At 33.8% G+C, this 18,149-nt stretch overlaps 1 protein-coding gene across 2 annotated transcripts in view; it reads right to left on the bottom strand.

The window, feature by feature from the left end:
• TDRD5 (tudor domain containing 5) overlaps positions 1–18,149 on the bottom strand; it is a 107,900-nt gene that overhangs the window by 42,136 nt on the left and 47,615 nt on the right. Inside the window, exons 11-13 of one of the 2 annotated variants that reach the window (XM_063106407.1) lie at positions 8,884–9,084; positions 8,241–8,399; positions 5,702–5,863 (exon numbers count right to left, since the gene is read on the bottom strand). In XM_063106407.1, coding sequence (XP_062962477.1) covers positions 5,702–5,863; positions 8,241–8,399; positions 8,884–9,084 — 522 coding nt within the window. The remainder of the gene's footprint in view (positions 1–5,701; positions 5,864–8,240; positions 8,400–8,883; positions 9,085–18,149) is intronic. The other variant, XM_063106408.1, reaches the window with a different exon arrangement.

Raw genomic sequence — 18,149 nt, 5'->3', positions numbered from 1 at the left:
GAAAATAGAAAAGGAGGGTACCCTTCCAAACTCTGTTGAGGTCAGTATCACCTTGATACTGAAACCGCACAAGGACAATACAAAAAAGAAAAACTAAAAACCAGTATCTCTCATGAGCTTAGATGGAAAAATCTTCAGCAAAATATTAGCAAACTGAATCCAAAAATATTTTAAACTAAATGTAATCCCTCATATGAACAACCTAAAGAAGAAAAATTGATGATTATATCAATGAAAAAGCATTTGACAAAATAAACACTCATTTGTGAGAAAAACTCTCAGAAAAATAGGAATAAATCTGATAAAGAGCATCTACGCAAAATTTATAACTAACATTGTACTTAATCCTCTCCCCCCAAGATAAGGAACAAGGCAAGTTTGTCTCTCACCACTCTTATTCAATGTAGTGGCTAGAAGTTCTAGCCAAATGTTGTAAGGCAAGAAACAGAAATAAAAGGCATGCAGATCAGAAAGGAAGAAATAAAATGACCATATTTGTAGATGACATGATTGTCTATACAGGAAACTCCAAGGAATCAACAAAAAATCTCCCAAGTGAGCAAGGTCACAGTGTAAGACTGGCACAAAAAAAAATCAACTGCATTTCTATATACCAGCAATGAACATGCAGAAAGTGAAATTAAAATCACATCATTTACAATCACATTAAATAACATTAGGTATACACTTAACAAAACATGTGCAGGACAAATATACTGAAAATCACAAAATGCTAAAGTGAGAAAACAAATAAGACTTTACTAAATGGAGACACATAAAATGTTCATATATTAGAAGACTAAACATAATAAAGATATGGATGCTCCCCCAAATTATTCAAATTAATCAACTGAATTAGTTTAATTCAATTCCTATCAAAATCTCAGCAATGTATTTTGTGGACAAAGACAAACTTATTCTAAAACTTATATGGAAAAGCACAGACCCTAGAATAGCTAAAACATGGAGTGTGGTAGTTGCATAACAAGACATATATACCAATGAAACAAAATAGAGAACCCAGAAATAAACCTACACATTTACAGTCAGCTGATTTTCAACAAAGATACCAAAAACACACAACAGGGAAAGGACAGTCTCTTTAATAAGTAGTGCTGGGACAACTGGATATCTATATGCAGAAGAACAAAATTAGACCTTTACCTCATACCATCTACTAAAATCAACTCAAAAAGGATTAAGAGTTAAATGTAAGACCTGAATCTTTAAAACTAGTAGAAGAAAACACAGGGGAAAAACTCTGTGACATTAGTCTGGGCAATGAGTTTTTGGATATGACCCCAAAAAACAGAGGCAATAAAAGCAAAGTAGACAAATGGGATTGTATTAAACTAAAAAGCTTCTGTAAAGCAAAGGAAATAAAAGAATTAAAAGATAACCTACAGAATGGGAGAATATTTGCAAACCATGCATCTAATAGGGGCTAATAACCAAAACATTTAAGAAACTCAACTCAACAGTTAGAAAATAACCCAATTAAAAATGGGCAAACATAAAAAAAAAATAAACTTTTTAAAAATGGGCAAAGGACCTGAATAGAGATTCTCAAGAGAAGATGTACAAATGGCCAACAAATATATGAAAAGTTACTCAACATCGCTAATCATCAGGGAAATACAAATTAAAACTACAACAAGATATCATCTCACAATAGTTAGAATGGCTATTACCAAAAATAAAAAAAATAACAAGTGTTGGCGGAAATATGGAGGAAAGGGAACTCTTGTACACTGTTGGTGGGAATGTAAATTAGTATCACTATTATGGAAAACACTATGGAGGATACTCAAGAAATTAAAAACAGAACTACCATATGATCCAGAAATCCCACTACAGGGTATATATCCAAAGGAAATGAAGTCAGTTATACTGAAGAGATATCTGCACTCCCACGTTGATTGCAGCACTATTCACAATAGCCAAGATATGAAACCAACCTAAGTGTCCATCAACAATGAATGGATTTTTTTTAAAAAAGGTATATATACACAAGGTAGTACTATTCAGCCTTAAAAAAGATGAAAATACTGTCATTTGGGACAAAATGGATGAACCTGAAGGACATTATGTTAAATGAGATAAGCCAGGCACAGAAAGACAAATACCACACAATCTCATATGTGGACTCCAAGAAAGTCAAACTCACAGAAACAGAGAAAAAAAAATAGTGGTTATCAGAGACTGGAGGGTGGGAGGATTAGGCCAATGTTGGTCTAAGGACACAAAATTTCAGTAGACAGGAGGACAATAAGTTCAAGAGATCTATTGTACATCATGTTGACTACAGTTAATAACAACATACTATATAATTGAAAATTGCTGAGAGAGTAGATTTTAAGTGTTCTCACCAAAAAAAATGATAATTATATGAGGTAATACATATGTTAAATAGCTTGTTTTAGTCATTCCACAATGCATACATATATTAAAACATCATATTGTACACCATAAATACATATTTTACTTGTCAACTGAAAAATTAAGATCCATAAAAACAAAAAATAAAAAGGAAATAAAATAAATTCCACACAAACTTTTCCAGAAATAGAAAAGGGGGCAGCACTTTCGGACACATTTTATGAGGCCAGCATTACCCTGGTACAAAATTAGACAAAGAAAATACAAAAAACTACTGATCAATATCTCTCATAAAAATAAACATAAAAATCTTTAACGAAATATTAGCAAGTGAAATTCAGCAATATTTAAGAATAATTCATCAGGAGCATTAGCCTATGAATGCCAGACTCATTTAATATCTGAAAATTATTTTAATACACCATATTAATAGAATAAAAGAGGAAATAACATGATATCAATATCTCCAGAAAAGTAATTTAACAAAATTCAACATCCATGAGTGATAAAACCTTTTGGCAGAACAATCACGCTCCTGTTCAACATCATATTTGAAATGCTAGGAAGTGTAATAATAAGGCAGGAAGAAAAATAAAAAACATATAGACTGGAAGGGAAGAAATAAAACTATACTAATTTGCAGACATTACTGTATGTAGAAAATCCCAAAGGAATCTACAGACACCTTCTGGAAGTACTAAGTGAGTTTAGCTAGTTCACAGGATACAAGGTCAAAACACAACAAACTATTTCTATATACTAGCAATGAAAATATGAAAACTGAAAAAAAATACCATTTCCAATAGCTCCCAAAATAAATGAAATACTTAGGTATAAACCTAACAGAACATGTACAGTTTTTGTGTACTGTAAATTATAACACTATGAAGAAATAAAAGAAAACCAAAATAAATGGGGAGATATACCATGTTCGCAGATTAAAAATATCAACTTTCCTGAAATTAATTTATAGATTTAATGCAATTACACAGTCAAAATCCCGGATATAGATAAGCTGATTCCAAAATTTACAAGGAATGGAAAAGGAAACAAGACGATTAAAAATGATTTTGAAAAAGAAGAATAAAGTAGGAGGATTTTAAGATGTACTATTATAAAGGTACAGTAATCAAGACATTGGGCACTGATGAAGGGACACATGTACATTCGTGGAGCAGAATAAAGAGTATAGAAACTGACTCATGCAAATACGGACAACTGATTTTTGGTAAGGCTTCAAAGGCAACTCAATGGAGATAGGATAGTTTTTTTAACAAATGGTGCTGGAACAACTGGACATCCATATGTACCAAAATGAACCCTCCCCTAACCTCCCATCTTATACTAAAATTAACTCAAGATATCTTGACATCAGAAACACTGTACATAGTAGAAAAAAGTTGATATGTTGGACTTTCTCAAAATTAATTTTTTTTTGCAGCTGACTGGTATGGGGATCTGAGTCAAAATTAAAATCTTTTGATATATGAAAGATACTATAAAGAGAATGAAAAGACAAGCTACAAGTGGGAAAATATATCTGAAAATTACATTATCTGACAAAGGACTAGTATCCAGAATATATAAAGAACTCTGAAAACTCAACAGTAAAAGCAAACAACCCAATCTAAAAATGGGCAAAATACTCAAGGCAGACATTCCACCAAGAAGCACAGATGGATGGCAAGTAAGCACATGAAAAGATATTCAACATCATTAGTCACTAGAAAAATGCAAACTAAAACCACACCTGTGATACCACTACAAACCATTAGAATAGCTAAAATAAAAATTATTAACAATACCAAATGCTGCAAGGATATGGAGCAACTAGAACTCATACATTGCTGGTGGGAATGCAAAATGGTACAAGACACTCTGGAAAATATTTTGGTATACACTTATCACATGACCGAGCAATCCTACTGCTGAGTATTTACCATAAATAAAGGAAGGTTATGTTCTCACAAAAATCTGTATACATGTATTTATCGTAGCTCTATTCATAATTAATCCAAAACTGGAAACAACTCAAATGTCTTCAATGGTTGAATGGATATACAAACTGTAGTATATTCACACAATAAAATACTACTCAATCAAAAGGAACAAATTATTGACACATGCAACAACTTGGATAAATCTCAAAGGTACTATGCTTAATGAAAGAAGCCAGTCTCAAAAGGTTACATACTGTATGATTTCACTTATATGACAGGCCTGAAAAGGTAAAACTAGAGTGATGGAAAACATATCAATGGTTGCTAGGGGTTAGGGATGTGGGGAGACTGTGATTACAAAGGGGTAGCACAAGGGAATTATTTCAGGTGATAGAGATGTTCTGATTGTAGTATTTGTCACACGAATCTACATATGCACTAAAATTGATAGAACAGTACACCAAAAGAAAGCCAATTAACTATATGGTACTTTAAAAAGAACGAAATATTAACACAAAAGAAAATAAAAGTTATGCAAGAAAGGAAAAGGTATAGGATACTGCTTGGTTCAGCTATGAATAGCATTTACATAGAATAATAATGTCAATATTAAATGGTGATCAAATGTAAAGTTTGATATACAGTACTATATTAGTAAAATGGTGGGCGAGGGAACACAGAAGATATGCTTGTATATGGCGGAGGTGAAGGGATGAAAGAGAACTAAACCTTCACCTTTCATAGCGGGAAATCCATAGATATTTAAAATTAAAAAAAAAAAACCAGGAAATAATAACATAAACAAGTTATTTAATAAAACGGAGGTAAATTCCAAAAGATAAAAATGGTTTCTCTGGGAAATAGGAAATATAGGGGAGGAGATCATGGGGGACTCTAGGCTATGTGTACACAAACATTTGATTAATATAAAAATAAAATAAACCCTCCAAAAAAGTTTTTTCCTGATGGGTTTTTCCTAATATTGTTTTTTGTTTTGTTTTGGAGGCTGGCTGGTACAGGAATCCAAACCCTCGAACCTGGTGTTATAACACTGTGCTCTAACCAACTGAGCCAATTGGCCAGCTCTAATATCATTTTTCAATACTAGTTTCTAACCATGGCATGATTCTTGAAGACTGCCCAAAGCTATGAGATAGTAACTGACACATCAAAGACAGACAATCCATTTTCTTTTTTGTGATCAAGGTTATGTTGCTACAACTTTCATCTTGATGACTGCTGAAGAGAGAAGTGGTAATTCATCTGTGAGAGATGCTCTAATGACTCTGAAAATAGTAGGGCTTAAAGAGCTATCTTGTTCCAGTCTTCACTTATGAATTATATTAATTATATATTCAAAAAACTACCTTTCTTTCTCTTACCTCATTTTCTTCCTTCAGGTCCTTTGGCTCTGAGATGGACCACTTTGGACCTTCTTCACAGCTTTTATCATGGGTTTTCAAGTAACTGAATTCAGAATCCTTTAGTGACTCCTTTGACTCAGATTTAAGGTGACTTAAAAACTTTTCATCATTAATATCTTGCTAGTAGATATTAAAGAGAAATTATTTTATTTTCTATATTAATGCTGTTTCCAAAATCTACATGCCAATAAATTTTGGGGGAAATTTTTTGCTATGGCTCATACAAATGCTACATTATTTTCTATATTTAACCATCACCTTAAGTCTTCCCATCCTGCTAAACTAGTTCAGGCCAATAAACATTTATTGAGCACATATTGTGAAATGTCTACAGTACAGCTCTGTGGGTATAAAGATGAATGCAACAGGCCTCGCCCTTTAAAGGAACTAAAAAATATAGTGGGAAGACACACAGTCAGATAATCATAGTATAGTCTTCCAAAGTTTAAAATGTTTAGAGTCATTACAGAGATACAACCAAAATATGATTCAGGGAGGAGGATTAATGAAGGAGACAACACAAACTGTCAGGATACTTAAAAGATAAGTAGGAATTAGCAGGGGACTGGGTGTATAGAGGTATGTGAGTGTCTTTGAATATGGGAGTCTCGCTATGTCAAAATATAGAATGGAGTGAGGGAGGAGATTTTTAAGCCTTTTTGCTCTTGCAGAAAAGATGGTCTTACTTCATTTCTAGGACTTAACTATGATTATTTTAAGACATCAAGAATAATGATAGGATAACCTAAAAATTATAAAGGTTGAATCCAATTCACTATTTAATAATGAAGAAATACAATTCTTCCAATCCTGTAATAATGACTAAGAAAAATTCTGGCCTTCACAAAGTGTTATGGGCTGAACAAGCTAATTTTAACGTTAACTAGAAATCTAAAATCCTTATATTGTTTTGAACACATAGCAGGAAACATTCATACATATGTATTTTTTTTTTATAACAGGTTAATCTCCCAGTAGTCAAAATTGCCTTTCCTTTTTATCTTTTCTAATAATTAGTGTCTACAAAGAAAATAACATTGTCTCTACAATTTTATTTTAAAAGTCAGATATTTAAATCAGACTAAAGAGTATTTTTATGTTGTTGGGCCTTAAAAACTAACACCACCTTAAGTGACATTACAAGTGGCGCCAGGGCCGACCCCGTGGTGCACTCAGGAGGGTGCGGCACTGGGAGTGCAGCAGTACTCCCGCCGTGGGTTTGGATCCTATACAGGGGATGGCCGGTGTGCTCACTGGCTGAGCACAGTGCGGCCCGTCACAAAAAAGACCAAAAAAAAAAAAAAAAAGTGGCGCCATTATGGGCCCACAAGGGTATATTAATGTGGCAGCCTAAGACTGTGCCGGGAGGAAGTAGGGTGGGGGTGTCTGCAGGAACCTTGCCTTAGCCCTTATTGGCCAAATACGCGCTTCCGTGCTCATGGTTGCAATAGCTAGGCATTGAGACAGGATGCATGCTCTCTTGACCTTTAAGCTGATAAGATTATGTAAAAAACCTCCCTTCCCCGTTTGCCTTTAAAAGCAAGTGCTTATGTGATAATAAACGGAACTGCTCGACAGAACCCCCTCCGCGTCTGAATGTCCTTTTACCGGGCTGGTTTGGGGCCGGCGGTGTGCTCACCTCTCTTCACGGCTCTCTTCCCCCGTCTCCTTCCAAAGGGGACAGGAGGGAAAGAGGAATCCCAGGCCATTTGCTCGCCCACCATAAAGGAATGAGGCTAGGGCTGTTCGGGTCGGCCAGTGGCGGACCCGACATTATGTTATATTCAAAGAAAATAAAAAGCCTTGTTGAATCAAAAACAAAAACCCGAAACATTTTTCGCCCTCAAATTAAACATATCCTATGTTCACTGCCCAGTACCTGTTGTCATGAGGAATATAAAGCTCAGAGGACATGTCTGTTTATTTGTTCAAGAAACATTAAGTTACCATGTGCTTCACTTTCTTTTAATCTATAATGGAGATATGCAAGTACCAACCTAGTAAGGTTGTTGTGAAAATTAAATTAGCTAATACTTGCAAGTGCTTAGAACAGTGTCTGCCATGTAGTACTAGATCAATAAATGTTGTTATCATTACTATGGGCTGGAATAATACATAATAATAATATTATTGTAACATTATTGTTATTACTGTGGTGGGGGGTTGCCAAAATGTTTATAGAGAAAGTAAGAAATGAGAACACTTGAAGAACTTGAGTAGTGTACAGGGAAAAAGATTAGCATTTGGACTAGTGTAGGGGAAGTCACAACTGCACAAAAGCAGCAACGGAATTTAGCACATGGGAGAAATCATTCAGGAGGAAGCATGACTGAAGCAAAGGTTTAAACTGGCAAATGAGAGACAAAGTAATTGTTAAGGTCATTGTACAAAATTTCCAAACTTTCCTGTTTGGAAAGCCTCAGTTTCCTAATTTATAAAAATGAGAAGAAGTATAGTAATAAACAGAATTATAATAATATTTGTAAAAATCTCTTACCAGGGTATGTGACTCATTCTCTTTTGACTGTGGACATATCTTTTGGTCTTCATTAAAATAGTGCTGCTGGGAAGGATAACTCGGTTCTGTCAAGATAACATCCTCTGGCCCTCCAGTGGATTCAGTGTATAAAGCTAAAGGGTTGAGTTCTCTAAAACCCTAGGATTAAGAGAAAAGAAGGAAGGGTTTAATTAAATGATCAAAAAAGAAGTTAAAAAAGTTAGCACTTCATAATTTTCAAATACTTTGAAAGTGTATTATCTCCTAAAATTTAATAGTTAAAAATTTCTCTATTTTGACAGTCATTCCTACTTACAAAAATTATCAATATCAATATTAACAGTGATGTAGATATCACTATCAGTAACTGCAAAATAAAACAGTTATTCTCTAGGATGTCTTTAGGGTAAGAGAGAATACTCAATCAATTAGTTAAAATAAAAGAATTCATATTCTAATGGATCTATTTTTTTTGTGGTCATCTGAAAATTAAGAGTGCTCTGCATTAAAAAGCCAGAAATTTCATGGATGTCTCTAAGATTAAAGAATAAACCAAATAACCTTCTGTATTAAATTCTCTTATATATCTTGAAGTATTGAGAGTAAACAAAATATATGATAAAATACATCCAGACTACACCACCTTAGAAGGGATATTTTCTCGGCATACAATAGCATGGCCCTCTGTTCTCAAGACATGATGAAAATAGATATCTTCATTTGAGGATGTATCACACAGAAAAATGTTAAGGATTCCATCTACATATTCATCCACTACACCCACTAATGGCTTCAAACCACACAGCTTCTGGAACTGTAAAATAGCTCTGGATGTCCAGCGTTCCTGAAATATAATCAAGACATTAGATTTAGATTATAGATTTAAAAACGTGTTACAGTAATGTTGTGGATTGATGTCCCCTCAAAACATATTCCCCACTGTGACAGTGTAAAGACAGTGGGAAATCCTACTATGGTAATTGAAAGGTGGGGCCTTGAAGAGGTGATTACGTTGTTGTTTTAATGGTGGTTGTGGGTGCGGTTCTGAGAGCTTTAAAAGGAGAGCACGTGAGAGTCTCTCTCTGCTCCACCATTTCCTGCAAGGTGAGACCACTGCATTGCTGTAAGACACCACCAAGAAAACCCTCAACAGATGTGTTCTCTGGACTTTGGATTTCTCAGCCTCTGAAACTATAAGCAATAAACTTCATTTTTTTTTTTATAAATTACCCAGTCCCAGGTATTTTGTTATAAGCAACAGAAAAAGACTAATACAAGTAACCACATACAAAAATGAATTCCTGATAAACTAGAGATTTAAGTCAAAAAATAAAACCATAAAAGTACTAGAATAACATATTGGAGGATAGTTAGGGGGAGATAAGAAAAGACAGAATAAACGAAAAATGAAAAATGTCATTTTGGAGAAAATTTAAATAATTACATGATGAGAAGCTTCCAATTTCAGAAATGGTGAGTTAGATTTTTAGACCAACCCTTCAACAGATAACAACTAAAAATTCTAGGAAAAGTATTCCTCAAAATATGTCCAAAAAGTATTGAATGACAAACTAGTAACAAACTATCTGGTCAAAATTGAAGGAAAATTGGGAACTACTTAAGGGTACCTGCTAATCTAGACAAATTTAAACTTTGGTTTGATGGTCTAGTAGATCAAAGAGGACAGATATCAAAGTCAGGGTCCACCCATGGAATGGAGTCTAGAGGAGAACTTTCCTTCATTAAGTTGAGTCCCTGTAGGGGTATGCTCTTAGGGTAAGGGGGGAAAAAATAAACTAGCATTCACATGGATTTGCAGCTCAATTTTCACCTCACCAGGGTGGTTCCAGACTGGTGGTATTCCTAGGCATCTGGCAGAAGCAAATGAAATCCTCTCTGGAGGTAGACAACCTCATCCTGTATTATTCAACCATTCTTACAAATAATTTTTCAAAGACAAGGAGCAGTACATAGGCAAAGATAAAAAAAATACAAAGAAACAATCACAAATAAGAACAAGTGGAAACAACATAACAGAAACAAACCTACAAAATTTTAGATATTTTAATTTCTAAACGAATTACAAAACAACTAAAGTTACTATGCTTAAAGCAAAAACATCAACCAAACAAAACAAAACCCCAGCTTAGTTTGAAAGCTTCACCAGAGATCAGCAATCTATAAATCTGATTTAGCAGAGCTAAGAAGTTTCAGAAAGTAAAAACACAATAACCAAAATTAAAAACTCATAGATTAATTCAGTAGCAAATGAGATAAATTAAAGAGTAAATTAGCAAAGTGTAAGATAATTAGAAAAAATGACCCAGAACTCAGCAATATAAAAACAGGCAATAATTGAAGAGATAATGACTGGGAATTTGTAGGTTCTAATGAAAAGTAGTAAACACAGATAAAAGATGTACAATGAACCATAAAGTAGGATAGACAAGAATAAATTCACACATAAACACATCATACTAAAGCTAAAGAACACAAGAGACAAATAGAAAAATCTTAAAAACAGCTAAAGGATATGGCTTTCAAAGAAACCTCCATGAGACTGACAGCTGACTTCTCTAAACACAAGGGAAACAGAAGCCAATAATGATATATTTAATGTACTAAAGGTATTAACTGCCAACTTAAATTGTACACCTAATAAATATATTTTTCAAAAGTGAAAAATAGTATTTTCAGATAAACACAACTTTGTCACCAGCTGACTCCCACTAAATATAACCCTAAAGGATATAGTTCAAATAGAAGGAAAATGGTCCCAGACAAAGGGTTTGACTGGCAAGAATAGATGAAGAGCTAAGAAATCTGTAATTAAATCTAAATGGACAATTATTAATATTTTACAGGGGTAATTTCTTGGGGGTTATAAATAATAACATTAATTACACAATAAAAATAGGTCAGAAGGTTAAAAAAGTTAAAGTGCTCTAATGTCCTTGCATTGTTACAAATACATATTGTATTTCCTAGAAGAATTATTAAAATAATAGTGTGTTCCTTAATGGAATGACTTTTTAAATCTCTTCAAAATAAGGCATGTAAGCTGAAAAAAAGAAATAGGCAGGTCATACAGTATGCACAAAACAAAGAATAAGATTTCAGCACAGATATATCAATTATTAAAATAAATGTAAGTGGTCTAAATGTTCCAGCTGAAAAACAAAAGGTAGTAGCTAGATCTAAAAAATACAACTATATGTAGTTCATAAAAGACATATCTAAAACATAAGGATACAGAAGGATTGAAAGTAGAACGATGGTTAAAAAATAAAACAAGAAAATATTAACTAAACGGAAAGTGATAGAGCTATATTATAACAGACAAAAGAGGTTTTAAAGCAAAAAGCATTAGTAGAAATAAAGAGGTTAATTTCAAATGACAAAATATTCAGTTCCCCAGAAAGACAATAACAATTTTGATATTGTATATGTCCTAATAATAAGGTTGCCTTGGTGTACTGTAAACAAAAATTGAAATATAGGAAGAGTAGACAAAATAACAATCATAGACAAACCACACTTCTTTCAATAATGGATAGAAGCAGCAGTACAGGAAAATCAGAAAGGATAAAAGTTTCACACAATAAAGCTGACCTTATGGACATATACAGAATACTGTGCATGACAACTGCAGAATATACACTTTTCAAGAGCACACAACCATTTACAAAAAGTGACCCTATACTGGACCATAAAGAAGACTCCTCATATCCCAAAGGGCTAATATTATCCAGAGGATGATCTCTGATCACAGTATATTTAAAATAAAAATCAATAACAAAGGGATAATTGAGAAAAATAATGTTTACAAACTAAGAAACTTCTAAATAATCCATGTCATACAAGAAAGTAAAATGTAAATTAGAATATATATTTAACTGAAAAATAATACAACTACTACACAACAAAACTTATGAGATCCACCTAAAGAAAGATTAGAAATTAATAACTTAAGCTTCCATATCAAGAGGGTGAAAAAGAAACAACAAAATAAACTCAAAGATGGTAGAGCTAAGGAACTAAAAGACAGGAATAAACAAAATAGAAAACATGCTGATATGGGTTGAATGTTTGTCCCTCCAAAGTTCATGTGGAAGATTGAGTCCCAAATGCAGCAGTGTTGAAAGGGGGGGGGCTTTAAGGGGGTGATTGGACTGTGTGGACCCTGACCCCATGAATGGATTAATGGATTAATAGGTTACCATGGGTATGGAGTGGTAGCTTTATAAGGAGAGCACAGGAAGCACTCTTGCCATTCTCACCATGTGATAACCTGCATCACCTAGGAACTCTGCAGAGAGTTCCCACCAAGAAGAAGACCCTCACCCAGAAATACTCCCTGGACCTTAGACTTTCTAACCTCCAAAACTGTAAGAAATTCTGTTCTTTATAAATTTTTCAGGTATTCCGATATAAGCAACAGAAAACAGACTAATACCCATGCTTACAATAGAATCAAGAAAGCCAAAATTGGTTCTGTGAAAAAACTAATCAAAATGGCAAATATCTGTCTCTAGGTCATGAAACAAGAGAGAACATGCAAATAAACAATATTTGGAATGTATAAGGACATATCACTACAGATACTGACATAAAAAAAGGGGATATTTTAACTTACACCAATAAACTTAAAATGAACACATTCCTTGAAAAATATGACATCAAAATAGTCTCAAGAAGGAATAAGAAACAAAAATTCTACTTTAAATACTACATTTTAATTTTTTGTTTCAGTGCCTTTGACTGGAGTGGCAAAAGTTGACTGAAAAAAAAATACTAAAATTGAAAAATTAGTCAAAATTCACAAAACAGGTGTAACATATAATAAGTAAAAAATTAAACTTCCAAATGGTATTTTTGCAATTTGTAGCATTTATACTTCTGAAGTAGATTTTTGGGATAAATATATATCACATCAACATGATTTTACTTTTAAAAGTTCTACGTATTTTAAAGAAATTCAGAAAAAAACATAGTCTTTTATATTTGCCCACATATTAACCATTTTCCATAATCTTCATTCCTTCCTGTTGATCTGAGTTGCCATCTGGTTTCATTTCCCTTCGGAGCTAGAACAACTGTCTATAATATTTTTTGTAGTTAAGACTGCTGGTGACAAATTATCCCAGTTTTTACTTATCTGAAAATGTATTTCTTCATTTTTGATGAGTATTTTTACCGGATATAATTTTAAGTTGACAGGTTTTTCTTTCTTTCTTTTTTTTTCTTTCACATTTCAATGTTGTTTCCTTACTGGGAAGTTAGTTATTATTTATATTATTGTCCCCCTGTATTTTTCCCCCCTCTGGCTGCTTTCAAGATTTTATTTTTGGATTTCAGTAGTTTGACTATGATGTGCATAAGTATGGTTTTCTTTGTATTTATTTTGTATTTTCCCAGACTGTTTGGAGTCTGTCAGTTTTTTTGGATCTTAATATTGACCTCTTTCACCAAATTTTGGAGATTATTGGCATTCATTTCTTCTATCCCATTCTTTTTCCTCTCTTCCTGGGACTCCACTTACTTGTGTGTCAGGGTGTCTGATACTGAAACATAGTTCCCTAAATCTCTGTCCATTTTCTTTTAAATTATTTTTCATACTCTTCTTCAGATTGGATAATTACCTTTTATCTATCTTCAAGTTCAGACTCTTCTGTTATTTCCAAATCTGCTATCAAGCCTGTCCAGAACCTTTTCATTTATTGTACTTTATAACTCTACAATTCCCGTTTATTTGTAATAGTTTCTTTCTGCTGAAATTCCTTGTCTGATCATCAATTATGGGCAAACCTTTAAGTCCTTGGACATATTTATAACAGGTGCTTTAAAGTCCTTCTCTGCTAACAGCAACATCTGGGCCATCTCAATGTCATTTCTACTAACTACCTTTTTCCTCAAGTATATGTCACATTATCCTGTTTTCTTGCATGTCTACTGATTTTTAATTGGACGGTAAACATTATTTTAGAGATTCTGGATTCTATTATGCTTTTCTGAAGAGTGGTTTTTTGTTTGTTTAATGGCAGTTATGTTATCTGGACTCACACTCTAAATAAACTCTGTCTCCTTTGTTGTCTGTAGCAACTGAAATCTCTGTTCAGCTCCTTCAAATGCCAACTGTTGATTTTTCGTTAGGGCCACTGTGCTCTCCCCATTGCTTGCAAAGTTTAGTAGTCATTCAAGGATCTGGGCAGCTTATATACACTGATATTGAAACGCACCCACTCTGTGGCTCTCTCCCTTTAAGTATTTTCCCCCTAACTTCTAGCTGTTCTGCCAGTCCCAAACAATGTTCTCTACTTCAAGCCAGTAAGCCTGTGGATTGATGAGTGCCCTTAGGAAAGAAGCTGGAAGAATCCTGCCCTTACCCATTGCAGTTTGACTTCTGCTTTTCTGCCTGCTTTTGATTTTGTCTATGGTAGTATTAGTTCTACCATGCTACTCTGCTATTACTATCTCATAAGTGCACTGATTATTTTTGAAATCAGAAAAAAAATACATAGAAATAATGTAAGATAGAGTCACTTAGTTAAAAACATATTTATTGAGCACTTACCATGCACCAAGCATTCATCTAGGCATTGGAAATTCAGTGGTGAGCAAGACAGACAATGTCCCTGATTTTAGGGGCTTACACTGTTGTGTGTAAACAAACAAACAAGATAGTGCTGGATAGTGAAAAGTGTTATAAAGATAAAACAAGGTGATATTGAATGACTGAAGTGGAAGGTGCACTTTAAATTGGCTTGTCAAGGAAGTCCTTTTTGAAGAAATAATATTTGGGCTTAGATCTAAATAACAGGAAGAAAAACCATGAGAATACTTTGAATAAGCTATTCCAGTGATTGGAATGGGCAAAAGCCAAAGAAACAGAAGCAGTTTAGGAAGAAAATAACAAGAGAACAAAACAAAGAGGACAAAAAATGGAAGCCAGATAGCTGATACAAGACTAATAATGAACACTGGTTACAAGAGTATCACAAATTTAGTCCTTAGCTCTCCGATGGCCAAAGTAGTAAAAGAAACCTATTCAGGGCTAAAGTGCACCCTGGAAAACAATCCTAAACACAGACTGCACAAAAACCATACTTTGCATACATTACTTATAATACTCAAAAATTAGGAGCAAATTGGATATCCAACAATAAAGGAATGGTTAAATAGGCTATGATACACATTTACCTAATAGATTACTATGAATGCATTAACATTGATAACATATAAATGTATTTATGCTCTAATGCTAAACAAAAACACAAAATACAAAATATGATTATTATGTAACTCAGAAAACTCTACAAAAAATCCTTATTCTCAACATCCAATAAACTAAACTAGAAACACACACTAAATTCCTAAACTGGATGTGTTTGAGTGGTGGAATTATAGGCAGTGTTTTCCTTTTCTGTCCTCTACACTGCATTTTTCAGATAAAAATAGTTTTAAAATAATAATCCATTTATTTTTTTTAATTTTAATTTTATTTTTTTAAATTTAATTTTATTTTGTCAATATACAATGTGGTTGATTATTGTGGCCCATTACCGAAACCTCCCCCCCTCCTCCCTCTCCCTCCCAACAACCTCCTTTCTGTTGGCTTGTCGTATCAACTTCAAGGAATTGCAACTGTTGTGTCTTCTCCCCTTCCCTGCACCGGTTGTTTGTGTATTTATTTATTTATTTTTAGTTCCCACAAATAAGTGAGAACATGTGATATTTCTCTTTCTGTGCCTGACTTGTTTCACTTAATATAATTCTCTCTAGGTCCATCCATGTCGTTGCAAATGGCAGTATTTCATTCTTTTTTATAGCTGAGTAGTATTCCATTGTGTAGATATACCGCCCTTTCCTTACCCACTCATCTGATGATGGACATTTGGGCTGGTTCCAACTCTTAGCTATTGTAAAGAGTGCTGCAATCAACATTGGGGAACAGGTATACCTTCGACTTGATGAATTCCATTCCTCTGGGTATATTCCTAGCAGTGGGATAGCTGGGTCATACGGTAGATCTATCTGCAATTGTTTGAGGAATCTCCATACCATTTTCCATAGAGGCTGTACCATTTTGCAGTCCCACCAACAATGTATGAGAGTTCCTTTTTCTCTGCAATCTCGCCAGCATTTATCGTTCAGAGTCTTTTGGATATTAGCCATCCTAACTGGAGTGAGATGGTATCTCAGTGTGGTTTTGATTTGCATTTCCCAAATGCTGAGTGATGTTGAGCATTTTTTCATATGTCTCTTGGCCATTCGTATATCTTCCTTTGAGGAATGCCTATTTAGCTCTTTTGCCCATTTTTTAATTGGGTTACTTGGTTTTTTTTGTTGTAAAGTTGAGTTCCTTGAATATTCTGGATATTAATCCTTTGTCAGATGTATATTTTGCAAATATTTTCTCCCACTCTGTTGATGGTCTTTTAACTCTGTTAATTGTTTCTTTTGCTGTGCAGAAGCTCTTTAGTTTGATATAATCCCATTTGTTTATTTTTCCTTTGGTTGCCCGTGCTTTTGGGGTCATAGTCATGAAGTCTCTGTCCAGTCCTACTTCCTGAAGTGTTTCTCCTATGTTTTCTTTAAGAAGTTTTATTGTTTCAGGGTGTATATTTAATTCTTTAATCCATTTTGAGTTGATTTTAGTATATGGTGAGAGGTATGGGTCTAGTTTCATTCTCCATATGGATATCCAGTTATCCCAGCACTGTTTGCTGAAGAGGCAGTCTCTTCCCCAGTGTATAGGCTCGGTGCCTTTGTCAAAGATAAGATGGCTGTAGGTATATGGGTTGATTTCTGGATTCTCTATTCTATTCCATTGATCAGTGTGTCTGTTTTTATTATACTATGCTGTTGGTACCATGCTGTTTTGGTTATTATAGCTTTGTAGTATAGTTTAAAGTCAGGTAGTGTTAGCTTTATTTTTTTTTGCTCAGAATTGCTTTGGCTATATGTGGTATTTTGTTATTCCATATAAATGTCTGGATAGTTCTTTCTGTTTCTGAGAAAAATGTTATTGGAATTTTGATGTCATTGGAATTTTGATTGCATTGAATTTGTAGATCACTTTGGGTAGTACGGACATTTTCACAATGTTGATTCTTCCAATCCAAGAGCATGGGATATCTTTCCATCTTCTTGTATCCTCTCTAATTTCTCTCAGCAGTGGTTTGTAGTTCTCATTACAGAGATTTTTCACATCCTTGGTCAACTCAATTCCTAAGTATTTTACTTTTTTGGTGGCTATTGTAAATGGGCAAGCTTTCTTGATTTCTCTTTCTGCATATTCACATTGGAGAATAGAAATGCTACTGATTTTTGTGTGTTGATTTTGTAAAATAATAATCCATTTATATGCAAGCAACTGAAAAGTTATTTAGGTTAAACAAATATGATGCAATAAATGTGTACATATGTGTACATAAGATTTCTGAGAGATAACTATAATGTTAGGTGCATAAGATAATTATAATCACATAAACACATGAATCTATGTCGATGAAAATGCCTCCTGCTCCATCCCCCTCCAACCTCTCCCACAATGTTACTAAAAATTCTCTTGGATATACATATCTGACTGTGGCAGTTCCTGGTTTTTATTTTTTATTATATTAATATTATTATTTTTATGGCAGTTCCCTATTTATACCCTTTATTTGCTGCCCAGCATCTAAAGTACAGCAACGTGCTGAATATGCATGGATCACCACATGAAGTTCTTGCCTATTTCTCTGACATCATTTGCCATGTACCCACTCCCATTTATCCTATATTCTGTGGCCAAATAGAACTACTTAAAATTTCTCAAATTTGAGATGTTACATGCTATTCTCCTTTGCCTGGAATGTGTTTCTTCTTTTTGTCCAGTTATATTTCTAATCTTCCTTCAAAGTTCCA

Source organism: Cynocephalus volans, chromosome 8, assembly GCF_027409185.1.
Source record: "Cynocephalus volans isolate mCynVol1 chromosome 8, mCynVol1.pri, whole genome shotgun sequence".
Lineage (NCBI taxonomy): Eukaryota > Metazoa > Chordata > Mammalia > Dermoptera > Cynocephalidae > Cynocephalus > Cynocephalus volans.
Note: the sequence above shows the minus strand (reverse complement) of the source record. Positions and strands in the feature narration are given on the sequence as shown.